Source organism: Oncorhynchus mykiss, chromosome 8, assembly GCF_013265735.2.
Source record: "Oncorhynchus mykiss isolate Arlee chromosome 8, USDA_OmykA_1.1, whole genome shotgun sequence".
Lineage (NCBI taxonomy): Eukaryota > Metazoa > Chordata > Actinopteri > Salmoniformes > Salmonidae > Oncorhynchus > Oncorhynchus mykiss.
Window position 1 is genome coordinate 55,546,944 of NC_048572.1, and position 26,471 is coordinate 55,573,414.

Sequence of the window (26,471 nt, forward strand, 5' to 3'; positions counted from 1 at the left end):
ATCTTCAACGCACGTTCTAATTAACTCGCACACCGAATCAGCGTATTCCTCAATGTTGTTATCTGACGCAATACGAAACATATCCCAGTCCACATGATGGAAGCAGTCTTGGAGTGTGGAATCAGCTTGGTCGGACCAGCGTTGGACAGACCTCAGCGTGGGAGCTTCTTGTTTTAGTTTCTGTCTGTAGGCAGGGATCAGCAAAATGGAGTCGTGGTCAGCTTTTCCGAAAGGAGGGCGGGGCAAGGCCTTATATGCGTCGCGGAAGTTAGAATAACAATGATCCAAGGTTTTTCCAGCCCTGGTTGCGCAATCAATATGCTGATACAATTTAGGGAGTCTTGTTTTCAGATTAGCCTTGTTAAAATCCCCAACTACAATGAATGCAGCCTCAGGATGTATGGATTCCAGTTTGCAAAGAGTCAAATAAAGTTCGTTCAGAGCCATCGATGTGTCTGCTTGGGGGGGAGTATATACGGCAGTGATTATAATCTAAGAGAATTCTCTTGATAGATAATGCGGTCGACATTTGATTGTGAGGAATTCTAAATCAGGTGAACAGAAGGATTTGAGTTCCTGTATGTTTCTGTGATCACACCACGTCTCGTTAGCCATAAGGCATACGCCCCCGCCCCTCTTCTTACCAGAAAGATGTTTGTTTCTGTCGGCGCGATGCGTGGAGAAACCCGCTGGCTGCACCGCCTCCGATAGCGTCTCTCCAGTGAGCCATGTTTCCGTGAAGCAAAGAACGTTACAGTCTCTGATGTCCTTCTGGAATGCTACCCTTGCTCGGATTTCATCAACCTTGCTGTCAAGAGACTGGACATTGGCGAGAAGAATGCTAGGGAGTGGTGCACGATGTGCCCGTCTCCGGAGTCTGACCAGAAGACCGTCTCGTTTCCCTCTTTTACGGAGTCGTTTTTTTTGGGTCGCCGGCTGGGATCCATTCCGTTGTCCTGGTTGAAAGGCAGAACACAGGATCCGCTTCGCGAAAATCATATTCTTGGTTGTACTGATGGTGAGTTGACGCTGATCTTATATTCAGTAGTTCTTCTCGACTGTATGTAATGAAACCTAAGATGACCTGGGGTACTAATGTAAGAAATAACACGTAAAAAAACAAAAAACTGCATAGTTTCCTAGGAACGCGTAGCGAGGCGGCCATCTCTGTCGGCGCCTCGCCGTCAAGACATGGGTCTATACTCCTTATTTTGTGTTATTTGGATGATGGGTTATGATATGTTTTTCAAAGGTTTTCCAAAATGTCCAAGATGGAGGAAAATCTATCCTGACAGACCTTATGGGTCCTTGAGGCAAATGTGTCCAGTGTGAGGAAAGAGCCTACATCAAAGTTTCACAGCACCACCTATAGGCCAATCAGTGCCAATCTTTTTGACCAAGTTACTCATGGCCTCTAGTTTCGCTGTGAACCCCTAAATATTCAGTAAGGAAATACATTTCCCACATTTTGTTATTGCATCAGGCATTTTAATTCACTGTACACTACCTACCTCTTTAACGAACATGTAAACACACCATTTTTATGACGGTGATTGTTTCACTTTTTAGTTAAACAAAATCTTTTTAAACGTTGTTCCGGTTGAACGACTCCTTCACCAAGTACAAGAAGAAGAAGGCGGAGAACGACAAAATGCTGAACGAGCAGAACGTCAAGCTCCAAGAGCATCTGTCTGAGGTCCCCTTCCAGAAGGCAAAGCTCTCCACACAGCTGGGGTTCGCCTCCAAGAGGTAATTTAATACAACTTAAACCACAACCAGGCAATAAGAAAAATCCAATGACAATACTGATGTGTATGCTCAGCATTGCTTTTTCAGTACTCCACCCGACTTATGTTGGACAATTCCGAGAAAATATGGCTATTGATCTTTTACCACTTTCCCTATTCGAATGCACTGAACACACCCATCTCATACTTCTTTTTAGGAAGAAGTGTCCATCTGCTGAAGTAAATCAAACCAAGTTTGTCTTTCTCTCTGTCAGGTATAAGATGCTGCAGGAGAACCTGAACGGCTACAGGCGGGAGATCGCCGAGCTGCACGAGAAGAGCCAGAAGATGGCCGCCACGGCTCAGAAACACGAGCAGAATAGCCACACCATGACCCAGGACCTCTGGGCTGCCTATGAGAAACTGACCGTGTCAGAGGTAAGGGGTCAGGGGTTAGGGGTTAGGAGGTCAAGGTTGGGCCAGGTGAGGATAGTACAGTTTGGATGGGGTATGTAAGAGAGGAATGTGAGGAGGAAGTAAGTCAACTTTGACCTTTATGATTGACAAGAATTGAGTGCAAAATCATTTCTCCCCCCCACGTCCTCTCCATTTCCTCTCTCTATCAGAAGTCCAGACTGAACCAGGAGAAGGGGGCCATGATGGCTGAGCAGTGCAACCAAAACCTACTGCTGACCAACCTCAAATCTATCCAGGTACACACACACCAGGTTTAACCAGGTACATGCACATGCGTGCACGCACACGCACACTCACACACACACACACACACACACACACACACACACACACACACACACACACACACACACCTACCTCAAGTCTGTTTCAGGTACGCACACACACCGCACTGCTCTTACCCAAGTCAAGTCTAACCAGGCACACACAGACTCTCCCCCCCATTTCAAGCCCAATACACCCTTTCCATAATTGTTAAGAAACCATATCCACCCCTGCCTTGCTCTTGTCCCCTAGCTGACGATGGAGTGTACAGAGACAGAGACCAGGTAGTGTCTGAACAGCCAGATAGAGAGACTGGAGAGAGAGCTCCCCCAGTTTAAGAAGAAACCGGCTGAGGCGGTAGAGCAGAGGCACGTGCTGGGCCGCAACCAAGAAGTACAGATACACTCAAGTATTTTTTTCTCACCACCCAATTCATTTTCCTTTCCTCATTCTTTCAGACAGTGTTTGTCTTCATTCATGTTGGTTGTTTAGCATACACTCTTATCCAGAGCAAATTACATTTCTCTACCGTGCTCTACCAACTGAGCCACACAGGACTTTCCTCTCTGTCTCCTTTACCTCATCTGTCGCTTTTTCGTCCCGTTTCTCCTTCACAAACCCTTTCGCTCTGGAAATGACCAAGAACATAATTAGATCTTCAGTGGCTTTTATGATCACATCACTTAGGCCCCCTCTCCTTCCTCCACCAATTCTTATTTTATTACACTCCCTCAGGCTCAACTGCTGGAGGCCAAGAAGCAGCTGGAGGCCCAGTGGTCTCTGTACCAGAAGACCAAGGAGCTGTTGAAGAACGCTGAGCTGCAAGCGAACCTACTGAGGCAGCAGCTCAGCCACACTGAGAAGCAGAATCGGGGTCAAAACCAGGGCCTGCAGAGTCAGTGTTCAGGTCGGGGTCTAGGCCAGGGCCAGGGTCAGACCAGCTCCAGGGTTCCCATCAGAGTGCCACTCGGAGGTAGGCATTGGCACTGCGAGCTGGGTTCTGTTGAGGAATCTCAACAGTATGTGTCATCTAATCAAAAATGCATGGCTGAGACATTTCAGGACAGCAACTGTTATTGCAAATGCATTAAGAGTTTACATTACCAACCTTCTCATTTTGAAAATGCTTTTTCTGGCCTCAGACGGTTTCATGTTACCACTACATCGCATTCTCTCTCTGGTTTGTCTTCATGTGGTTGTGTTTGAAGCTCCGGTGACTGGTCCATCTCCGACCATAGCTAAATCCCAGTCCCAGCCTCTACCTGTCCTTCAGCGAGGAGGGCAAGTCCTCCTCGAGAGCCTGATCAAGAGCGAGGAGGGCAAGTCCCAGGAACAAGTCCTGGAGATCATCAGGTAGTAGATGGGGATAGGACTTTGCTTACTGTGCCAACTCCTTTACAGATCCAGTACTTGATACATGGTTGTGCTGACCTGTAAAATATGTAGGTGTTATTACACATATATTGCATGTGATTGTATGTATGTATTTATTCAACTATTGGTGATGCAGTGCTGTTTGTTGAGGTGCAAGACAAATTATTCGAAAGGGACACAGATAATAATCAATTATACTGAATCTGCGGTCACCTGAATTTCCTGATTGCAAAAGTAAAATACCACACTAAGACGTTATACAGTGCCTTGCGAAAGTATTCGGCCCCCTTGAACTTTGCGACCTTTTGCCACATTTCAGGCTTCAAACATAAAGATATAAAACTGTATTTTTTTGTGAAGAATCAACAACAAGTGGGACACAATCATGAAGTCGAACGACATTTATTGGATATTTCAAACTTTTTTAACAAATCAAAAACTGAAAAATTGGGCGTGCAAAATTATTCAGCCCCCTTAAGTTAATACTTTGTAGCGCCACCTTTTGCTGCGATTACAGCTGTAAGTCGCTTGGGGTATGTCTCTATCAGTTTTGCACATCGAGAGACTGACATTTTTTTCCCATTCCTCCTTGCAAAACAGCTCGAACTCAGTGAAGTTGGATGGAGAGCATTTGTGAACAGCAGTTTTCAGTTCTTTCCACAGATTCTCGATTGGATTCAGGTCTGGACTTTGACTTGGCCATTCTAACACCTGGATATGTTTATTTTTGAACCATTCCATTGTAGATTTTGCTTTATGTTTTGGATCATTGTCTTGTTGGAAGACAAATCTCCGTCCCAGTCTCAGGTCTTTTGCAGACTCCATCAGGTTAACTTCCAGAATGGTCCTGTATTTGGCTCCATCCATCTTCCCATCAATTTTAACCATCTTCCCTGTCCCTGCTGAAGAAAAGCAGGCCCAAACCATGATGCTGCCACCACCTTGTTTGACAGTGGGGATGGTGTGTTCATGGTGATGAGCTGTGTTGCTTTTACGCCAAACATAACGTTTTGCATTATTGCCAAAAAGTTCAATTTTGGTTTCATCTGACCAGAGCACCTTCTTCCACATGTTTGGTGTGTCTCCCAGGTGGCTTGTGGCAAACTTTAAACAACACTTTTTATGGATATCTTTAAGAAATGGCTTTCTTCTTGCCACTCTTCCATAAAGGCCAGATTTGTGCAATATACGACTGATTGTTGTCCTATGGACAGAGTCTCCCACCTCAGCTGTAGATCTCTGCAGTTCATCCAGAGTGATCATGGGCCTCTTGGCTGCATCTCTGATTAGTCTTCTCCTTGTATGAGCTGAAAGTTTAGAGGGACGGCCAGGTCTTGGTAGATTTGCAGTGGTCTGATACTCCTTCCATTTCAATATTATCGCTTGCACAGTGCTCCTTGGGATGTTTAAAGCTTGGGAAATCTTTTTGTATCCAAATCCGGGCTTTAAACTTCTTCACAACAGTATCTCGGACCTGCCTGGTGTGTTCCTTGTGCTTCATGATGCTCTCTGCGCTTTTAACAGACCTCTGAGACTATCACAGTGCAGGTGCATTTATACAGAGACTTGATTACACACAGGTGGATTGTATTTATCATCATTAGTCATTTAGGTCAACATTGGATCATTCAGAGATCCTCACTGAACTTCTGGAGAGAGTTTGCTGCACTGAAAGTAAAGGGGCTGAATAATTTTGCACGCCCAATTTTTCAGTTTTTGATTTGTTAAAAAAGTTTGAAATATCCAATAAATGTCGTTCCACTTCATGATTGTGTCCCACTTGTTGTTGATTCTTCACAAAAAAATACAGTTTTATATCTTTATGTTTGAAGCCTGAAATGTGGCAAAAGGTCGCAAAGTTCAAGGGGGCCGAATACTTTCGCAATGCACTGTATGTTATGTTGGAGGAAAAAGTCAGTTCTCAATTCTTCTGTCCTAATTAAAAACAAGTTATCACCCAATCAGCTTTGATTACATTTCCAATATCCTTGCCCACTTGGAAAATCTGTACGAGTAATATATATGCCAATTATTTGATGGTCCGTGGTTGAAATTGTATTTGAATGTTTCAGAATTACCATGTCAACGAAAGGGTCAAATTAATGGATGTACTGTGCATCAAGTAAAATCTGTTTCACATTGAAACCATTAACAGTGGCAGAGTTAAATAAATAAATGCCATTTAGTTGACAGTTTTATCCAAATCGACTTAGTCATGCGTGCATATAATTCTCATATGGATGGTCCCAGCGGCAATCGAACCCACAATCCTAGTGTTGTAAGCGTCATGCTCTACCAATTGAGGCACAGAGGAGTTTAAATTCACTTTAATGCAAAAAATGCACGAATCACCCAGATAAGTTGTGACATGCAATTCTCCACTCACTCTGTTTTTATGTGTCATTTTAGAATGATAAAACACACATGTACACTTACACACACTCACACACACACACACACACACACACACACACACACACACACACACACACACACACACACACACACACACACACACACACACACACACACACACACACACACACACACACTCTCAGTAGAGAGCTCCAGAACAGAGGCAGGTCAGCCAGAGGACTAACCAAGCTGCAGACAGGGGATGGTAGAAATATCAGAGGCAGGTCAGCCAGAGGACTAACCAAGCTGCAGACAGGGGATGGTAGAAATATGTCTGAATCATACACACTTAAAAGAAATACTGCTTTGAAATCAAAAGTCAAAAATAACGGACACGTACCCAACTCTTAACACCATAGTTTGTTTCTCCCGTTTCTTACCAAACAGTGGTTCTTCTAGCTCTTCAGAGCAGCCCCCCACCGCCAACATCAAGCCCACCCCGGTGTCAGGTGGTGCCCCCAGTAAACCTTCCCCGATGCCTAGGAGCAAGTCCACCCCCAGAGCCAGCATCCGACACATGGTTCCCATCACGGTGCCCACCCCCACGGCCACTGCCATGCCCCATACACAGTCTGACAGCCAGGAAGGTGAGAGGAGTGGCTCGGTATTATAGATTCAGCATAAGGTGGTATACTGTCCCCAGGGCAGCAATAGATAGTATACTGTCCCCAGGGCAGCAATAGATAGTATACTGTCCCCAGGGCAGCAATAGATAGTATACTGTCCCCAGGGCAGCAATAGAAAGTATACTGTCCCCAGGGCAGCAATATATAGTATACTGTCCCCAGGGCAGCAATATATAGTATACTGTCCCCAGGGCAGCAATATATAGTATACTGTCCCCAGGGCAACAATATATAGTATATTGTCCCCAGGGCAGCAATAGATAGTATACTGTCCCCAGGATGCCGTATTGTGTAACATTCATCTCTCACTTTCCATGCTGGGAAAATAAACAGATAGTATAGAAGTGAATAGAAACTTCAGGCAGACGTGTGTGACTTAGTGCCTGCCGTCCGAGACATGAGTCCTTTCCTCTGCTTCCAGGTGAAGGGAGCAGCAGCACCACGAGGCCTTGCCCATGGCCATGTCTGAACCCCCCCCCCCCCCCCCCAACTACAGTCTATCCCTAGTACCACTACCAACTTTTCCTTCTCTACCTCCTCCATCCCCAGCCTCAGCCTGGACCCCCGTCAGGGTTGCCTGCCCCAGTCTGTTCCGAGCTGACCCCCTGCCCCCAGTCCTCTACATTCAGCCTCCTTGTCCTGTGCTGGGCCTGGGACCCCAACCCACACAGGTAAGAACCTCATCCAGAAAAACATGGGCTTTCAGACATAGATACAGATATTCAGATGTAACCTGTACTAACAAGCTTGATACTCAAATACAATACTCAAAATGTACTCTGAATCAGCTGTGCAAAAATGTTTTGTCTAATTTAGTGTCCTTGTGGTTGTTTATCCCACAGAGCCTGTTTGCAATTCAGGAGTGGCTTCGGGACAAGTCTCTGAATGTCCTTGAGTGGCCCAGCCAGATCTCTGGAGAGACCTGAAAATATCTGTGCAGCAACTCCCCCCATCCAACCTGACAGAGCTTGAGAGGACCTGCAGAGAAGAATGAGAGAAACTCCCCAAATACAGGTGTGCCAGGCTTGTAGCGTCATACCCGACTTGAGGCTGTAATCGCTGCCAAATATTCAGAGTAAAGGGTCTGAATGCTTATGTAAATTTGATATTGCTGTTTTTTATTTGTAATGAATTTGCAAAACATTCTTAAAACCAGTTTTTGCTTCGTCATTATGGGGTATTGTGTGTAGATTGATGAAGGAAAAAAAACGATTTAATCCATTTTAGAATAAGGCTGTAAAGTAACAAACACTGTATTTGTGTTTCTCATACACACTTTTACCTCCTCTCAGTAACAGTGGTGAAGTGTCAATGGATAGCCAGGCTGAGATGGACTCTGACCAGCCGTCAGACGATGCCAGTCTTTCTTCCACAAGCCAGGAGCCCACCTCCAGCTCGGCCGGTCAGTACAGCTTTCCCTCTTTCAGAGTCTCTCTTTGTCTCAAACTCTCCCACACACTTTTTCTTTTCAGTCTCTCTTTCTTGTTCTCTTATCTTAACCTTCTCTCATCCCTGCTTACAACCTATTTCTATCGCTCTCTCTCTCTGTCTCACTCGACAGCAGCAGTGTCAAGCCCAAGCCCTCCGGCCGCCCCATAGCCCAGCACTCTCTGCCCATGACGACAGCAGGCAGCCGTCTCCCCAGAGGAGATGAGCGTTCATCCCCATTGATTCCTCTTCCTTTTGAAGCCACTTTTAACCCAGAACAACATGGTATGAGTCCATTCAACTAAAGCAGTGGCATTGCCACCGTACTCTTACCTTTGTTTAACTAGGCATGTTAAAAACATTTTTTTTTTAGCTTTGTTTAACTAGGCAAGTCAGTTAAGAACAAATTCTTATTTTCAATGACGGCCTAGGAACAGTGAGTTCCCTGTTCAGGGGCAGAACGGCAGATTTGTACCTTGTCAGCTCTGGGATTTGAACTTGCAACCTTTCAACTGCTAGTCCAACGCTCCAACCACTAGGCTACCCTGCTGCCCTCTTACGTCATAGAAACACACGGCACAACAAAGTAGATGAGAAGCTTTTTTTTTTATTAGTCTGATAAAGCCAGAGAAAGTAAGCGACACAAAGGACACATTGTATACTTTTGTTTGGCATGTCGGATTACATGTGACACAAGGATGGTTGGAGCAGGGTTGCGGTCATGCAAGAGATATTTAAACCCCCCTGGTGTGGTCTTAACGTGATGTCTTGTCAAACGTTTTAGCTGATGTTTGAGTTCAGAGAGGTAGCTATTTCAATGCACATCAAAACAACATTCAAAGAAGCTCTAGTGAGCCGAGCTTAAGAAACACAATGGAGAGTTATAAACTTCTTGAAGTGGCAATTTTGGATGATGTCTAATGGCTCTTCTCTTCTCACCCCTTCCATTCAAGGTATGGGCTTGAAGACTCCCTTTCGGTAGAGGAAACCTACCCCGCTAATGATGTCATCATGGACTGCTCCATTCCCTTACTCCCAAGTCTCAATCATAGTGTCTTAGTCTAATAAAATAAATCCTACCAATTTGTGATCGTAAGAGAGAGAGAGAGCAATGGTTAGATTCTTTCTTCCCAATTTTGTATCAGCAGATACCATGTGCTTTAAAAGTGTACATTTTTATTAATTTATTTTCAAGAAGAATAATTGTTCTGTTGCTTTGGTTTTCCTAATATGGAAAAAAAGAAAGAAAATGGTTGCCATAGGTGTGCTCTGTGCGTTGTTGGTCCATCCATAGGGAATGCTCTAGATACACTTGAGCCACTTCTTGATGGAGTTTTGGCGGGGATCAGCATTGTCTGGTTTGGCCAGAGCAGGCAGATCACCAGAGATCTTGATGTTGAAGTACAGAGCTAAAAAAGGGAATAGTGTTCGTGTTAACATATTGACTTAAAGTTTTACCAGACCCTTTTTAAACAGAACAGCTGCAGTTCCACAGGATATTTAAGAATTGCATGTCAAGGCAATGTTTACGCATCTGACAAATACAGCATACGACAGAATATATTAGTAATACTTCATTATCGTACTGGATTCAGACCTGTTTATTTTGGACTGGTATTTTCTGTATAAGGGTCTTTCTATAAATAATGGGGCCAATGTCTGACATTGGGTTCAACATTTCAAAATGGTTTTAAATAAAAAAAGATTTTCATGCCGTTCCACATGTGTACTTAGAGGAGTACAAGTGAATATATGCATGTTGGCCCATAACTCCTCCTATACATCAACATAGGCCTAGGATAATCATTTAAAGGGATACTCTGAGATTTTGGCAATTAGGCCCCTTTTCTACTTCCCCAGAGTCAGATTAACTTTTGGATACCATTTTGATGTCTGTGTCCCGTATGAAGGAAGTTTGAGGTAAGTTCCGTGAGCCAATGCTAACTAGCGTTAGCGCAATGACTGTAAGTCTATGGGTATTTATTAGCATGCTAGTAATCAACTGGACACCAAATGCGCATCCAACAAGTATTATGCATAATTATTGAAGAACCACGTTAAAATGACCATATCAATTTATGTTTTACGTATGAAAGTAAGTTGACCCTTTCGGGTTAGAAGCTTTCAATTTTGCAGTGCATATATTGTTTTGGATTTGTGTGCCCATTAACTGTTTTCACCCCGTAACGTAAGGAGACACAAAATGTTAAGTAATTACACTGCATGTCTGAGATCTCTATACCAAAAACTGTCCGACTGCTAGATACAGGGTTCAAGTTCATTAATTTAACTGATTAATGCTTAATATATGACATGACGACAACTTACACTGCCATAAATGCAAGGACAGAAAAGTAATGTTTCATGTCGCATGACTTTGGACAAATCGTCAGAACACCAACCTTGATAACAGTTAAACAGGTTTTAAATCAACTCGTGAATTTGATTGAATCCTCACTGGTACCCGAGTTTCTAGAAAGACCCATAAACAGTATTTTGCTGATGTAATAGATATTTTGGTTATCAGATGTACAGTACATCGTGAACATTGTCGAAGACTTACGTCCAGCGAAGAGGAAGTAGTCGTATCCGTCGGCCTTCTTGGGGCTGGGGACAGACACCGCTGAGGTCACTGACGAGGGAAAGCCTTTCAGAGCCAGCTTGATGTTGATCTCGGCTCCCAGACTCATCTCTGTTTGGCGAGCGTGGCGTTTCTTTGCGCTGGGCTTGGATTTCTTGCCACAGACAGTGCTACTTCCAGCATGGTATGAGTATTTCTGCATGGTGCCTCCTGTGGGAGAAAGAAATGGATGTGGATTGAGTATTGCAAACTCATTGGTGTAACTCATCATGTTAAGCAATGGGAGTAGGTTAGGTAGTGGTAATCCTCAAGCTCTCCTTTACCTTTCTTGAAGAAGTAGACAGACTCAGGCCTCCTCCTGGTAGCAGGCACAGGCAGGGCTGCAGTGATGGTGCCAGTCAGACCATGAAAACCAGAGGCAACAGATTTGGGGTAACCAGGCTCCATGTTGCCATTGTCCATCCTCCAGTAGTCATCACCCTGAGATGGACAAGAGATGGGGACATTATATAGGCTATGCGAAAAGGATCTGTGTGACAATATCCCAATCACATCAAAGGTGTTTAGGTCATTAGGTTCCACCTAGGCATCTCCACTACCCCAACCCACTGAGCTTTTCCCAGGTTCTAGGTTTTTTCCCCGGCAGTTCTACAGTACCTTGATGATATAGCTCTTTCCCTGGCAGTTGGTGCGGGTGAAGGCACTGTCGATGGGGGAGGGGATGCCCAGCTCCTCTCTGATGTTGTGAGCTGGCCCATGGTCCTTGGTGATGGGATCTATGGTCCAGAAGAAATGACCTGGTTGGGGGCAACAGAACCACAATCATTAGGAAACGATGCATCAAGTAACTATTTCCTTCAGGGTTTTAGGCTACACATTGTTATGCTATTTCAGGAAAGGAAAGTAGTAGACAATTATTCATATATTTTTTTGCTGCTTTGGAAAAGCTACTTGACCTTCATAAGTATTTGATCTGTAAGTAATGAGTGAGATAGGACAGAACTAGCCAAGAGCTAGCCACGAGCTAGGCCACTATGCTCCACACACACACATACCCTTGAAGATGAGAATGGTGCCGTTGGCCAGAGTGGTCAATCCGTTGAGGGGCAAGTCACTGCAGAGGTCTGGGTTACTGTCGGCATCTAGAGTAAAGAGTGCACGTCCGTGTCGGGAGAAGCCATTCAAATTGTGAACAATGTTTAATGTTGTCATAGTATAACTTACTGTTTAATTGTTAAATACCTACTTGACACTGATTACATGCACATTAAATCAATACTCAATTGATGCAGTAGACATTATAAAGGTTACTGATGTAGAAACACAACAAAGCATCCCTACCTGGTAGACCTGTGTTGGGGTTGTTGTAGCCCGAGGACTTGGTTATTTCTGCCGTAGTGCTGGGGTCTTTGAGTCCCAAAGCCTTGGCTATGTCTGCCAGAGTGATGGGTTTGTTGGGGTCGTTGAGCCCCAAGGCATTGGCTATGTCTGCCAGAGTGTTGGGGTTGTTGGGTATTTTAGGGTCATTGGGGTTTTTGACCCCCAAGGCCTTGGCTATGTCTGCCAGAGTGCTGGGGTCATTGAATCCCAAAGCTGTGGCTATGTCTGCCAGAGTGATAGGTTTGTAGGGGTCGTTGAGCCCCAAGGCCGTGGCTACGTCTGCAAGAGTGTTGGGGTTTCCGGGGGTTTTAGGGTCGTTGGGGTTTTTGAATCCCAAAACCTTGGCTATATCTGCCAGAGTGATGGGTTTGTTGGGGTTCTTAACCCCCAAGGGCTTGGCTATGTCTGCCAAAGTGCTGAAGTCATTGAGACCCAAAGCCTTGGCTATGTCTACCAGAGTAATTGGTTTGTTTGGGTCGTTCAGCCCCAAGGCCCTGGCTATGTTTGCCAAAGTAATTGGGTCATTGGGGCTGTTGAGCCCTAAGGCATTAGCTATGTCTGCCAGATAGCTGGGGTTCTGGGGGGGGTTAAGGTCGTTGGGGTTGTTGAACCCTAAGGCCTTGGCTATGTCTGCCAGAGTGCTGGGGTCTTTGAGCCCCAAGGCCTTGGCTATGTTTGCTAAAGAGATGGGGTCTTTGGGGGTTTTGAGCCCTAAAGCCTTGGCTATGTCAGCCAGGGTAAAGAGGTTGTTGGGGTTTTTGAGCCCCAAGGCCTTGGCTATGTCTGCCAGAGTGATAGGTTTGTTGGGGTTTTGGAGGGGTTTAGGGTCATTGGGGTTGTTGACCCCCAAGGCCTTGGCTATGTCTGCCAGAGTGATGGGTTTGTTAGGGTCGTTGAGCCCCAAGGCCTTGGCTATGTATTCCAGAGTGTTAGTTCTTTTAGGGTCATTGGGGTTCTTGACCCCCAAGGCCTTGGCTATGTCTGCCAGAGTGCTGGGGTCATTAAGTCCAAAAGCCGTGGCTATGTCTGCCAGAGTGATGGGTTTATTGGGGTCACTGAGCCCCAAGGCCGTGGCTACATCTGCCAGAGTGTTGGGATTTTGGAGAGTGTTTGGATCTTTGGGGTTTTTGAATCCCAAGATCTTGGCTATGTCTTCCAGAGTGATGGGTTTGTTGATGTTCTTGACCCCCAAGGCCTTGGCTATGTCTGCCAATTTGCTGGAAGCATTGAGCCCCAAGGCCTTGGCTATGTCTGCCAGAGTGATGGGTTTGTTGGGGTCGTCCAGCCCCAAGACCCTGGCTATGTTTGCCAAAGTGATTGGGTCGTTGGGGCTGTTGAGCCCTAAGGCCTTAGCTATGTTTGACAGATAGCTGGGGTTTTGGGGGGGTTTGGGGTCATTGGGGTTGTTGAACCCTAAGGCCTTGGCTATGTCTGCCAGAGTGCTGGGGTCTTTGAGCCCCAAGGCCTTGGCTATGTTTGCCAAAGTAATGGGGTCTTTGAGGTTTTTGAGCCCTAAGGCCTTGGCTATGTCTGCCAGAGTGAAGGGGTTGTTTTCTTTTTTGAGCCCTAAGGCCTTGGCTATGTCTGCCAAAGTAATGGGGTCGATGTTGTTGTACCCTAATGCCTTGGCTATGTCTGCCAGAGAGCTGGGGTATTGGGGGGGTTTAGGAGCATTGGGGTCGTTGAATCCCAAGGCCTTGGCTATGTTTGCCAAAGTGATGGGGTCGTTGGGGCTATTGAGCCCCAAGGCCTTGGCTATGTCTACCAGAGTTATGGGGTTGTTGGGGTTTTGGGGAGGTTTAGAGTCATTGGAGTTGTTGAACCCCAAGGCCTTCGCTATGTTTGCCAATGTGATGGGGTCCTTGGGGGAGTTGAGCCCCAAGGCCTTGGCTATGTCTGCCAGAGAGCTGGGGTTTTGCTGGGGTTTAGGGTCATTGGGGCTCTTGAACCCCAAGGCCTTGGCTATGTTTGCCAAAGTGATTGGGTCATTGGGGGAGTTAAGCCCCATGGCTTTGGCTATGTCTGCCAGAAGGATGGAGTTCTTGGGGTTTTGGGGAGGTTTAGGATCGTTGGGGTTGTTGAACCCCAAGGCCTTGGCTATGTTTGCCAAAGTGATTGGGTCATTAGGAGTGTTGAGGCCCATGGCCTTGGCTATGTCTGCCAGAGTGATGGGGTTCTTTAGTCCCAAGGCCTTGGCGATATCTGCCAGAGTAGGGAGCAGGGGAGGTCCAGACAACAGGGCCAGGGGGCCAGCATTATCTGCTGAGGCTCCACCCTGGCTGGGCATAGGCAAGCCAGTGGATGGGAAGTTAGCAGATCCAGGTAGCTGACCAGTGAAGGAAGACAGGGCCAAGGGAGTGGTGGCCATGGGTGTAGGGAGGAGGAGGGAGATGCCCTCCAAGAGACTGGTGGCTGAATCACTCAGAGCTTCACATGAGGTAAGATGAAGGATGTTAGAACACGTACATACAAACAAACACAAGCTGGCATACAAACTACTACACAATGCATCAGCTATCAGAGAAACATTGGATTTCTCCTAAGTCTACTGATATGCATTAAGAACGTTGCCCTTGTCGCTCGACTACTTCAAAACATAAATAATAACCAGCCTTTCTGTCACTTTCTCAGACAATACTTTAACCAAACACTTTGTCATATTGTATGTTTCACAATTGTATGAGCTCTCACCATCCATGACAGTATCTGGGGCGGTGGAGCTGGGAACATTGAAGCTGTCAGTCAGAGGGTAGAAGTCAGGGCTCAAAGGGGAAGCTGGGTCCTCAGAGAAACGAGAATAGTCCCTCTGGCTCTTCGGGCTGCTGGATCCAGGGTAAGGGCCGTTGGTATCTGTGTGAAACACACAAACAGGTTACAGGAATCCACGGGGGTAAACCTACCATAGAAAAATATAAAACAATGACTGAGTCTAGCATGTTGGTAGCTGTTGTTCTTAATCAATTGTGTTGCTCAGTTCTCAATCTCTTCACTTCTCTGTTGCCGTGTTCTGACAGTGTCAATGATGGACAAGAGCATCACCGATAGCCTAAACTTACCATAGTCCTGAGTCTCAGGGAAGAGGTCGGATGGAGAAGGGTATATGGTCTGGCTCTGGTCTGAAAACACAACAAAAAACACAATAAATCGAACAACGGTTGTGTACTGAGACGCAGAGGGCGTAGAGATACACATGCTCAGCCCCTGGAAACTGTTGCAAGTAACAGTACAATTATCGCTTCTATCTCATCTGCCCTCCATACACCAATAGCTAGGGTTGGGGAGTAACACATTACATTTAGAAAGTAACCTATGCAACCCTGCCAATAGCCTAAAGAGGCCTGTTATGGGTTACATTCTCACATGCAGTCACTGATCAGCCCATGTAACCAAATGGAGGCTAGCTGCTCTTCCAGTCCACAAGCATTGCCTTGTTTAAATTATTTGACGATTGACACTATTGTTCCCTCAGTCTATTGTAGGTTTCTGAAGCCTTTCTATGCCATTGGTTATCACACAGCCAATGGAAAGCCCTGAGTTTTTCCTGGGAGTCATACGGTCAGTAGAAAATCAGGGCCCCATCTAAAATGCACAACATGGCAGGTACACACGTACCTTGGCTGCTTTCCTCACTCTCGCTGTTTGAAGGTTTCTTGGTAGATTTGAGACTCATCAATTCTGTCTCGCTGATGGATTTGTTCTTGGGAGGCACTAAAGAAAATTCATTGCAATAAGCTAATGTTTCTACTGTTTAAAATGGCCAACTCTAACCTAGCATCCAGAGACTGTTTGGCCTACAGTATAATCAGGGTACACAAGACCTGTTGAACCATGCAGTTACTTTGCTACAAAGACAAAGATAGTAACTGAACCTGTTGCCTTTTTCTTGGCGTTGAGCTTGATCCTCTGAGTTGGTGGTGGAGTTGTAGTGGCATCTAAAACAGAAGTTTGATATTGTGATATTTGTGCTTTTTTTTTTACAATTAGAACATAATTAACATAATAATTGACTACATTGTTCTTTAGGCCTGTTCTCTGTGGGACAGACGAATTCAATTGATTACTGGTTGCATTGTACTGGTTAAATTGAACTAACTCAGATATCATGATGAAATGTGGATATTCTGTAATTAGTCTTTTCGTAAAGATAGTTGTTGTTCCTACCACAGTGGTTCTGGTAGTCACGGCAACAGGTGTCGTAGCGGACACAGCCTGGGTCACACTCACAAAGCCTGCCTCGTCTGAACGATTCACCACACCTACCACTGCACGACTCACCTGCAAGAGAGAAGAAATAGACCATGATATTCACCAACACACACACACTTTGGTCCTGTTACCTACACCATTGATGGATGACTTGGCCCGTCACATAGTTGGAGTTTCAGGTACATCAACACATGTTACCATCCATGCATATATGCAGACTCTAATGTTTAATGAATAACCATCCTAATTACATTGACATCATTGAGAATTGTATTATGGCATAGTAATATCATAGTGATGGCATCAGTCTTACCGAAAGTGCAGAGAGCCTCAAAGTCCTTGCAGCATTCGTCGTGAGTGAGGCAGCTGGCGTCACACTGGCAGGGCTGACCACGAGCGAATGGGTCACCACATCGACCACTGCAACTGGCTGCAGATTGGGGTCACGGGTAATAGGGGATGAGCTCAGAAACAACAATCACTGTACATTTAGTGCTACCACGAAAAAAGGTCCATAGCGACTTACAGAACTGTTGACATTGACAGTGTCACAACATATTCAGCACATAATGTGGCCCCTGTACCAGACAATGGCTTCTTACTTTGAGCAGCAGAGAATGGCAAAAGAGCAGCGCAGGTCACCACCACGAGGGCAGCCAGCAGCGATGATGCAGTCATCATGAGTTTCAGTCCCAACTAGAATAGAGAAACAAGCGCATGAAATACCTTTCTTTGTCCTTTCTAGGGGAGGAAAAAATCATCTTCCTCTTTGATTTTATTCATAACGGAGTGTTACAAAGTTACATTCCAATGGTCCAACCATAACTAAACAAGAATGCTCTCTCTTCACATATTCTTTCTTCTTCATAGGTCCCTGAAATACATAGAAATAATTATAAGATTATAAACTGAAAATAAGAGAAAGCCAATCACCTTCACACAAGTCAACTCCAGTCAACTCACCTTGCTCTCCCTAACTCCCAATGGCCTTTATATAGTGTGAACGGCTGCTTTTGGAGTGACAGCTAGGACAGGACATTTTTAATTAGTCCAAATACAGCCCCAATTAAAACCACAAAATGATGCAGAGACCTCCTACGCACTCACAGGAAGTAGAACTAGACTGGCCAGGCGTGTTGAGGCGTGCTATAAAAAACTGGAAGAGCATCTGTGGCCATAGACAACGATGACATCACAGCGAGGTGACGGCCTTGCATTTACAAGGGCCCCCAAACAACACACCACGTTCCTTCTGTTAACCAGACCTGCATGGTTGTTCCCGCAACTCTGTGCGGACTCAAACGACTACACGTTTAATTGGTTGCTATTATCTTTATTAAAGTTCGCCAAACAACCTCAGATGGTTAAAATGTTGGATTTTTCTCATGTGATTCACAACGTGGTCGGACCGCAGAGCGTGGTCAAGCTTTCACTCTCAGGGCTTGAACATTAAACCAATATGATAATACTGTATTAAGCAACAGAAAGAACAGATGCAGATTCTTTACGTGATATTTTAACTGTATTCTTTGGCTGGAGTATAGTGTTCTTTCCAGTAACTCACTGGAACATGATGCACCATTACTAGGCACATTCAAATCCTCTATAATGTGATAATTGGGGTCCTGAATTTGTACTGACCACGTGAAGTGGGCTCTTAAAGTTTGTCCCTTGCCAGGTCATCAGGTCAGGAAAATCTCCCGGACCCAAGTGATAATGTAGCAACTGAATTGTGTGCTATGACTTGAACGTATATCATTTAGCACACCTTTATTGTGGCCTTCGTCTCTCTCAGAGTAGGTCTTATGTACAACACAAGATCTTCCAGTCATTTGGTCTTGCCACAATAACAATGAGAGGCGTACCCCAACACAGCAGTTACTCTCACTACCATCCGTGATTGAAAAAACAAGTGCTAATTAAGCAGCGGCTTCTTTGTGAGGTGGCCGACCTCTTGACGCTTGTGGAGCGTTTGGAACAAAAGAGTCCATTCAATATTGAACATTATTCTCTCCTGGTTCTGTTCTGAGGTAATGTCTTCTACCCCTCCTACGAACATGTTGTAGACATTATTCAAAACGCCTGTACGAGGCCATACGTTTTAAGAATGAAAATAGGGAGCGCTTCAAAGAGCACTCTTAAACACACCCACACGCTACACACATGCTTTGGCACATGCTCTTGGCTTCACATAAACACTTGTTTTTGACCAAAAACAACAATCTTCGATTCCGAATTGTGTATGAGTTGACAAGATCTAATAAGCCTAGACCCAACAGCGGCAGGTCTATATGAAAGACGCTGAATGCTACAGGTTGTTGACCTCAAAAGGACTGATTCTCTCTTGTACTTTTTTTCTATTTTTTATTTTTTTTACAGATCTTGTCTCTCTCTAGTCAGCAGGATGCAGATTGTGCAGGTCAACCTTTCTACCCGTTCTTGATTATGGTGATACTACTTATCGAAGTGCAGCTGCCGTTGTTTTCGTAGCTCCCTTCGTTTTATCACAGGAGACAATTTTATGACTAATCACTGTATTCTTTACCAGAAGGTTGGCTGGACCTCGTTGAAGTCACCAAAATCACACCTTTACTCTCCTTTTGTTTACAAAGCCCTGCTCCCACAGACCTCCGACTTACCTGACATCACTGTTAAGATTTCAAATCATAAGTTACAAAAAACCCGTTCACAGGGTTGGAGACTGGAGACTCCTTTGGTGTCTAGGGAGTTAGATAGATCAGCCGTTGGCTTCCTTGCGCCTTGCGTGTGGAATGATCTACAATGCATTTTAAAATGGGAGGAATCGGTGCTCCTAGGGCATTTCAGACGCTTGTTAGGGGAACTTTATACTGGAAAAGGTGTCTGTTTTTTTATGACTGTGTTTTGCTTTTCGTGTATTGTTGTGTATAATAACGTATATTCTATTGTGTATATGAATGTGCTTCTTGATGTGTATTGTGGTGCTATACAGGGCTTATCTGGAAAAGAGACCTTGGTCTCAGCATTGACTCCCTGTCAAAAAAAACAAAAGAAACAATTCTTGTAAAGAAGAGTCTTGTAAAAGGTGGTCTGTAGAAGCTGTGTGTTGGAGGGCTAATTAGGCTATGCTACCCAGCTGCCTGCCTACAGACAATATGTTTTAAAGTTGTCCCAGAGTTTTAAGTCTGTTCAGCCTCCAGACCACAGGAACACAGGAACACTGGCTGGCAAGGCATCCAGAGCTTGTCATGACGTCTGTCTCGGTCCGCCTCTGGACTGGACTCACAGTGGTGGGTGAGGTGAAGGTCACAGGCTTAGCCCATTGCTTCCTGTCAATCTGAATTATCCAAGCTGCTATACTTTACAGCACCGTTCAGTGTGGCCTGTGTGTCTGCCTTGCTGGTGGGCCATGAGTTTTTCCTGACCTCGTGACACAACCGTGAAAAACTCTGGACCCCAGCTTATAGCCTATTTCCATGTGACCAAGGTCAGCAAAATGGTCCTATCTAAATAATATGGCTGGCATTTGGCCATGACGATCAAGAAACTAGTCTTAGATCAGTAGTTATAATTCAGAGGGACCTCTGTATTTCTGTATGGGTGGCAGGTGGCCTATTAGTTAAGACCGTTGGGCCAGTAATCAAAAGTCTGCTGGTTCGTATCCCCTAGCCCACTTGGTGAAAAATCTGTCGATGTACACTTGAGCAAGGCACTTAACCCTAATAGCTCTTATAAGTTGCTCTGGATAAGAGCGTCTGTGAAATGTGGCACTACCCTTGAAAGAAGGATTTCACGACGACCTTTGACATGTATAAAATACTAATGTGTACTGTAGTCTACTTATGAAACAAAGATGAGCAATGTTGTGACTTAATATTATGTACCTTGCATGTTGTAACTTACAAGAGCAGTAGTTAGCGATACATACGTGTCCTTACTTTCTGTGTAACTCAGACTGTTTATGAGACACCTCTCTAATTTCAGAAGAGTAATTAGCTAGTATTTTACAGTTTCACTAATGAAACACAAATGGAGGTATGGCAAGTAGGAGAGCTGTTGGTTGGTCCACTGGCGTTATAAAATCAACTGGGATTCCATGTGTTACTGTTTGGGACTTCCACGCATTTCCCATACTCATGCTTTCCAACGCTGCTTGTGCTCTTTTGATAGGTTACTTCACAAATATAAAGGACATTTACGATAGGACGCCGCACATGATGTTACCGCATACCATTGACTTTATTAAAAGTGTATCGCATAAAAAAAAAAAGACATCTGGATTATTTAGAAGGGTAAGGTTCTGTTCATAAACTCTGCTGGGATTCTTCTCTGCCACACATGTATGTATAGAATGTGAGTTATTTAGTCGTGTTCTCTTTTCTAACTGAAATTCAAATCAAATCAGATTGAGGTTAAGAATAAACGTTGAAGGCGAGGCACAATGACTTGACCGGACATCACGTTCAAAGTCGTCTTTTGTATTTTATTCCCACAGACATTCTATGCTAGTGACATTGTATTTCATACTATTCATCACTGAATAAAATAAGACTTCATGTTGCATTCAGTTGTTGCTAGATCTGATAATTAATACTCTTCTATTTACAAAAAAAAAAAATTGTTCTTTAGAATTCACTTTTTACAGTGTTGCATTTTCTTAAAATACCAATAGGAACGTTTTATTTTCACATTATTAATTGTGGTTGGTACAAAATATGCAAGTTAAGAACTCTCAAGTTTGATTTCATAGCAGTTGCACTCTGGGGTAAGGGTAGGGGATCTGGGAATTGGGTTCAGGGGGTATTTACAATGGATACAACTCGTGTCATGTGATCTGGTGCGGCGCTTCAAGCATTTCCATGAGGAACGTGTCTATGGGCGTATCTCCTATCAGCTTGAAGAAGAAGAGGTGCTCCAGACACTTGAGGCCGATGGAGCGCAGTGCAGGCAGACGCAGCAACAGCTTGGCAAATCTGACCGGGAGAGGAGATAAAAAATCTAATTACTCTAGTCTGGGGTGTCATTTCAGAGCCTATTCATGATTTTTAATGGTACACACAAACCATAAAGATTAATTTTGACATATCATCTTAAAGTCTTAAAGTGGAGAAGGAATATGAAGAAATTTAGTTTCTTTCAACCAATGGAGGCTGCTGAGGGGAGAACGGCTCGTAACAATGGCCTGAAACGGAGAAAAGGAATGGCATCAAACACCTGGAAACCATATGTTGGATCTATTTGATACCATTCCACTAATTCCGCTCCGGTCATTACCACAAGCCCGTTCTCCCTAATTAAGGTGCCTCCAACCTCCTGTGCTTTCAACAGCTGCATCGGAAGAGCCTTTGAGTGAGACATGTGATACTGCTGAATGGCTGGACATTAGTGTGCATGATCGAGCGTGAAAGGAACAGACACTAAAATAAGCTGACAGTGTGAGACTGACCTGCCAGGCTGCTCTGGGTATCTATGTTTAGTGTAGGACTCCAGCGAGGCGTACACCTTCTCTCTCAGGGCCTCCACCTCTGTAGGATTAGACAGGCCCTTGGCATCTGGAAGCAGAGAACATTCATAGACAGGAACTTACTCTTGTGCACACAGTCTATGTCAAACACGGCATATCTTCCTGAAGAAGTGTGATTGTAATGAGTTTGTAAGACATGGTGGCTGGTGACTTAGAAAGTTGAAATGATGTTGGGGGGAAAAAACGGATTGGCCTATTGGATGAATATCGTGACTGCTCAAATGAACGAGGATGACCACTCTCCTCTTCCTCTCCGGATGAGCCTCATCTGTTGTATTCCTCGTTGATTGTAGTTACCTGGGTTGAAGAGGACGATGGCTCGGAGGCAGCCCAGCTCAGTCTTGTCCATCTGCATGTCTTTCATCTTAGACACCAGCTCCGTCAGCACTCTGGAGACCACAACGCGGGAAGAAAACACCATGTCATAGGAAAAAAAAACACTTTATTTGGTCAGTCCATCTATAGATGCTCAACAAACTATCAGTACAGACATGTCTACTGCTGTAGAAATACCAGGGCTAGATTTTTAACCGTGTTACAGAAGATGACGCTATAGTGTCGGCTATGCATTACGGTCTATGGTATCCATATTCCAAACGTCAAGGAGTAACACTGTTGACAAAGGTATTTTTCTCGGACCTGTCAAAGATGGAGCCCACTCCTGCGCTGTGGGCGCTGCTGCGGTGGACGTGGAGGCCCGTGGCCAGGAGGATCCCGTCCTTCACTGTCACAGAGCGATGGGAGAACGAGGCGATGAGCAGCTCATTCCAGCCTGACAGAGAGAGAGATGCACAGTGGTTAACGGGTGAGTTTAACTTGGATTGTGACTAGAACAATGTACTTGTCCAGAGGGGTGAGGGCGTGTCTGTGTAATAGTAGGTCATGGGTGGGTGACGCTAATGAAACATACTGTACTGTTTTACCGCCGCAAGTAAAGCACTATGGGAAGTGAACATGCATGGTGATCTGGTTGGTGAGCTGTGCTGTAGCTGGAGTCTACCTGCTCGTAATAAGATGACCTGGTCGTCCAGGGGCAGCTCAGAGAAGTGGGGGATCCTTTTGGCCCACTCCACCAGGGTGAATAGCTGCTTGTCTGCTGCCTGGCAGATGTTGGTGACCGGGTCGTTCGTCTGTCGGATAGACAGACAAAGACACACATGTAACATTCAGTAAATCGACTATGAAAGAGGAAACGGAGTATAGATGGAACAAATGTTATTTTAAAACATTTACTTCATATGTGCTTTCGAACGGGTTTTTCTGCTAAGCGACATATCGGACACACTTGTTTCATACCGAAAAGCACGTCCAGAGCAACGTGTTTAAAAGTATTATGATCCATTTATATGACACTCTACAACATTCTATGGCAGCCATGTTAGCTCCCGTGAATAATATAATTGGGAAGTGGAATACAAGAATGGACATGTGGTCAGGGAGTTTGTCAACCAACTATGTCAGTGCTGTTTGCCAGTGCTGTGATAAGATAGTGTGAAACAATGAATTTGAAGAATTTATCTGCACTGTGTTTGTTAGCTAGCTAGCCAGTCAGTTGTTGAGGAAGGATTCCATACATTTTTCACAGCCATACACTGGCTGAAATCAGTTAATGATAGTTGTAAATGCAAATACTGATATTGTATCATATAATAGCACTCGGAGCTTTCCAATTAAATAAAAATGTAGAAATGTATGGTCTGTTTACATGTAAAAAAATATACAGTGCCTTGCGAAAGTATTCGGCCCCCTTGAACTTTGCGACCTTTTGCCACATTTCAGGCTTCAAACATAAAGATATAAAACTGTATTTTTTTATGAAGAATCAACAACAAGTGGGACACAATCATGAAGTGGAACTATATTTATTGGATATTTCAAACTTTTTTAACAAATCAAAAACTGAAAAATTGGGCGTGCAAAATTATTCAGCCCCCTTAAGTTAATACTTTGTAGCGCCACCTTTTGCTGCGATTACAGCTGTAAGTTGCTTGGGGTATGTCTCTATCAGTTTTGCACATTGAGAGACTGACATTTTTTCCCATTCCTCCTTGCAAAACAGCTCGAGCTCAGTGACGTTGGATGGAGAGCATTTGTGAACAGCAGTTTTCAGTTCTTTCCACAGATTCTCGATTGGATTCAGGTATGGACTTTGACTTGGCCATTCTAACACCTGGATATGTTTATTTTTGAACCATTCCATTGTAGATTTTGCTTTATGTTTTGGATCATTGTCTTGTTGGAAGACAAATCTCCGTCCCAGTCTCAGGTCTTTTGCAGACTCCATCAGGTTGTCTTCCAGAATGGTCCTGTATTTGGCTCCATCCATCTTCCCATCAATTTGAACCATCTTCCCTGTCCCTGCTGAAGAAAAGCAGGCCCAAACCATGATGCTGCCACCACCATGTTTGACAGTGGGGATGGTGTATTCAGAGTGATGAGCTGTGTTGCTTTTACGCCAAACATAACGTTTTGCATTGTTGCCAAAAAGTTCAATTTTGGTTTCATCTGACCAGAGCACCTTCTTTCACATGTTTGGTGCGTCTCCCAGGTGGCTTGTGGCAAACTTTAAACGACACTTTTTATGGATATCTTTAAGAAATGGCTTTCTTCTTGCCACTCTTCCATAAAGGCCAGATTTGTGCAATATACGACCTATTGTTGACCTATGGACAGAGTCTCCCACCTCAGCTGTAGATCTCTGCAGTTCATCCAGAGTGATCATGGGCCTCTTGGCTGCATCTCTGATCAGTCTTCTCCTTGTATGAGCTGAAAGTTTAGAGGGACGGCCAGGTCTTGGTAGATTTGCAGTGGTCTGATACTCCTTCCATTTCAATATTATCGCTTGCACAGTGCTCCTTGGGATGTTTAAAGCTTGGGAAAAAAAATTGTATCCAAATCCGGCTTTAAACTTCTTCACAACAGTATCTCGGACCTGCCTGGTGTGTTCCTTGTTCTTCATGATGCTCTCTGCGCTTTTAACGGACCTCTGAGACTATCACAGTGCAGGTGCATTTATATGGAGACTTGATTACACACAGGTGGATTGTATTTATCATCATTAGTCATTTAGGTCAACATTGGATCATTCAGAGATCCTCACTGAACCTCTGGAGAGAGTTTGCTGCACTGAAAGTAAAGGGGCTGAATAATTTTGCACGCCCAATGTTTCAGTTTTTGATTTGTTAAAAAAGTTTGAAATATCCAATAAATGTCGTTCCACTTCATGACTGTGTCCCACTTGTTGTTGATTCTTCACAAAAAAATACAGTTTTATATCTTTATGTTTGAAGCCTGAAATGTGGCAAAAGGTCGCAAAGTTCAAGGGGGCCGAATACTTTCGCAAGGCACTGTATATATATATTTTTTTATAAAACCGTATAAACTGTATCTAAAATGATATGATAACATTTTAGATTGACACTAATTATATTACACAATTTCTGATACATGAAATGCCTTACTTTTATTTTCCTGCATAAGTAAAATCAGGATTATGCATCTACTGCCATTCATAACAATAGACAGGTTTGAATTTCCCCCTGACCAATATGGCTGCCATTTTCACAGCATTCTGGAACTTTGAGGGTTTATGACAGAACCCCTCTAGTAATGAGCATTATGATGCATTTATACATGACACTGCAAAATTCTATGGCAGCCATGTTATCACCCCATTAACATTACATGGGGAATATATTTAAAAAAATGCAATGTAACTGAATATATAGAATTATAACAATATTCAAAATTCTAAAAGTTAGCCCAACTCTCAATATACTGAGCGTACAAAACATTAGGAACACCTTCCTAATATCGAGTTGCACCACCTTTGGCCCATGCCTCCCACAGTTGTGTCAAGTTGGCTGGATGTCGTTTTGGGTGGTGGACCATTCTTGATAAACACGGGAAACTGTCGAGCGTGAAAACCCCAGGAGCGTTGCAGTTCTTGACACACTCAAATCGGTGCGCCTGGCACCTACTACCGTGCCCCGTTCAAAGGCACAAATATTTTGCCTTGCCCATTCATGCTCTGAATGGTACATACTGTATGGACAATCCATGTCTCAATTGTCTCAAGGCTTAAAAATCATCCCCTTCATCTACACTGATTGAAGTGGATTTAACAGGTGACATCAATAAGGGATCATAGCTTTCAGCTGGATCCACCTTGTCAGTCTCATGGAAAGAGCAGGTGTTCCTAATGTTTTGCACACTCAGTGTATGACTCTGGCTATATGCACTGTCCAGATGCATTTTAACGTTCCATGTCGTTTTTTGCGGCTGGCACAAAAGTGAGTCATTTATCAAATCATTTCCATTATATTTATCTGTTCAGTCTTAAATTTGGTTTCTCAAAATATATATTTTTTTACACACTTTGGCACATAATCAGAAGCTTGGATTATTAATTTAGGCTAACCCCTGGTTTAGTCAACCAGATGCGGAGATAGACATCTGTCACTCTCAGCTGTTCGTTCGCTGGCTACCTA

General features: G+C 44.2%; 4 protein-coding genes across 7 annotated transcripts in view; 2 read left to right on the forward strand and 2 right to left on the reverse strand.

Moving 5' to 3' along the window:
* Positions 1 to 1,075: 1,075 nt before the first annotated feature.
* On the forward strand, positions 1,076 to 3,343 carry LOC118965530 (nucleoprotein TPR-like). 3 transcript variants are annotated; one of them, XR_005052914.1, is made up of 5 exons: positions 1,076 to 1,749; positions 2,003 to 2,165; positions 2,354 to 2,440; positions 2,721 to 2,877; positions 3,204 to 3,343. XR_005052914.1 is itself a non-coding variant. In XM_036985722.1 (4 exons), the coding sequence occupies exons 1-4, from the start codon at positions 1,652 to 1,654 to the stop codon at positions 2,754 to 2,756; spliced, it is 384 nt and encodes a 127-aa protein (XP_036841617.1). In that variant the 5' UTR covers positions 1,076 to 1,651; the 3' UTR covers positions 2,757 to 3,197. The 3 variants fall into 3 exon arrangements, 1 of the variants encoding a protein (XP_036841617.1); XR_005052913.1 differs by having other exon boundaries at positions 2,721 to 2,861; XM_036985722.1 differs by lacking the exon at positions 3,204 to 3,343 and having other exon boundaries at positions 2,721 to 3,197.
* Positions 2,946 to 7,851, forward strand: LOC110530940. The gene is made up of 6 exons (XM_036986876.1): positions 2,946 to 2,951; positions 3,204 to 3,441; positions 3,677 to 3,821; positions 6,645 to 6,844; positions 7,433 to 7,554; positions 7,726 to 7,851. Exons 1-6 carry the CDS (start codon positions 2,946 to 2,948, stop codon positions 7,807 to 7,809), a joined length of 795 nt encoding a protein of 264 aa, XP_036842771.1. The 3' UTR covers positions 7,810 to 7,851.
* Positions 7,852 to 8,934: 1,083 nt separating this feature from the next.
* LOC118965626 lies at positions 8,935 to 17,156 on the reverse strand. The gene is made up of 11 exons (XM_036986877.1): positions 17,081 to 17,156; positions 16,792 to 16,908; positions 16,434 to 16,547; positions 15,329 to 15,388; positions 14,964 to 15,122; positions 12,234 to 14,786; positions 11,948 to 12,034; positions 11,550 to 11,689; positions 11,216 to 11,372; positions 10,875 to 11,102; positions 8,935 to 9,720 (listed from the first exon to the last, which is right to left on the reverse strand). Exons 1-11 carry the CDS (start codon positions 17,154 to 17,156, stop codon positions 9,614 to 9,616), a joined length of 3,798 nt encoding a protein of 1,265 aa, XP_036842772.1. The 3' UTR covers positions 8,935 to 9,613.
* A 3,743-nt stretch (positions 17,157 to 20,899) lies between these two features.
* LOC110530170 (retinoic acid receptor RXR-gamma-A) overlaps positions 20,900 to 26,471 on the reverse strand; it is a 47,092-nt gene continuing 41,520 nt past the window's right edge. For both annotated transcript variants that reach the window (XM_021613030.2, XM_021613029.2), the window contains exons 6-10: positions 22,982 to 23,111; positions 22,621 to 22,753; positions 22,279 to 22,370; positions 21,904 to 22,009; positions 20,900 to 21,430 (exon numbers count right to left, since the gene is read on the reverse strand). In XM_021613030.2, the coding sequence (XP_021468705.2) occupies positions 21,283 to 21,430; positions 21,904 to 22,009; positions 22,279 to 22,370; positions 22,621 to 22,753; positions 22,982 to 23,111 (609 nt within the window). In that variant the 3' untranslated portion in view covers positions 20,900 to 21,282. The remainder of the gene's footprint in view (positions 21,431 to 21,903; positions 22,010 to 22,278; positions 22,371 to 22,620; positions 22,754 to 22,981; positions 23,112 to 26,471) is intronic.

Excerpts from the sequence above, each read along its gene's own strand:
- LOC118965626 (XM_036986877.1), bottom strand. The coding sequence starts at position 17,156 with ATGACTGCATCATCGCTGCTGGCTGCCCTCGTGGTGGTGACCTGCGCT. Across the intron at positions 15,123-15,328 it reads CCCTGAGACTCAGGACTATG|ATACCAACGGCCCTTACCCT; the intron begins GTAAGTTTAGGC and ends TGTTTCACACAG. Across the intron at positions 12,035-12,233 it reads CCCCAACACAGGTCTACCAG|ATGCCGACAGTAACCCAGAC; the intron begins GTAGGGATGCTT and ends TCTTTACTCTAG.
- LOC118965530 (XM_036985722.1), top strand. The coding sequence starts at position 1,652 with ATGCTGAACGAGCAGAACGTCAAGCTCCAAGAGCATCTGTCTGAGGTC. Across the intron at positions 2,166-2,353 it reads AGAAACTGACCGTGTCAGAG|AAGTCCAGACTGAACCAGGA; the intron begins GTAAGGGGTCAG and ends TCTCTCTATCAG. Across the intron at positions 2,441-2,720 it reads CCAACCTCAAATCTATCCAG|CTGACGATGGAGTGTACAGA; the intron begins GTACACACACAC and ends CTTGTCCCCTAG.
- LOC110530940 (XM_036986876.1), top strand. Across the intron at positions 3,442-3,676 it reads CATCAGAGTGCCACTCGGAG|CTCCGGTGACTGGTCCATCT; the intron begins GTAGGCATTGGC and ends TTGTGTTTGAAG. Across the intron at positions 7,555-7,725 it reads TGGGACCCCAACCCACACAG|AGCCTGTTTGCAATTCAGGA; the intron begins GTAAGAACCTCA and ends TTTATCCCACAG.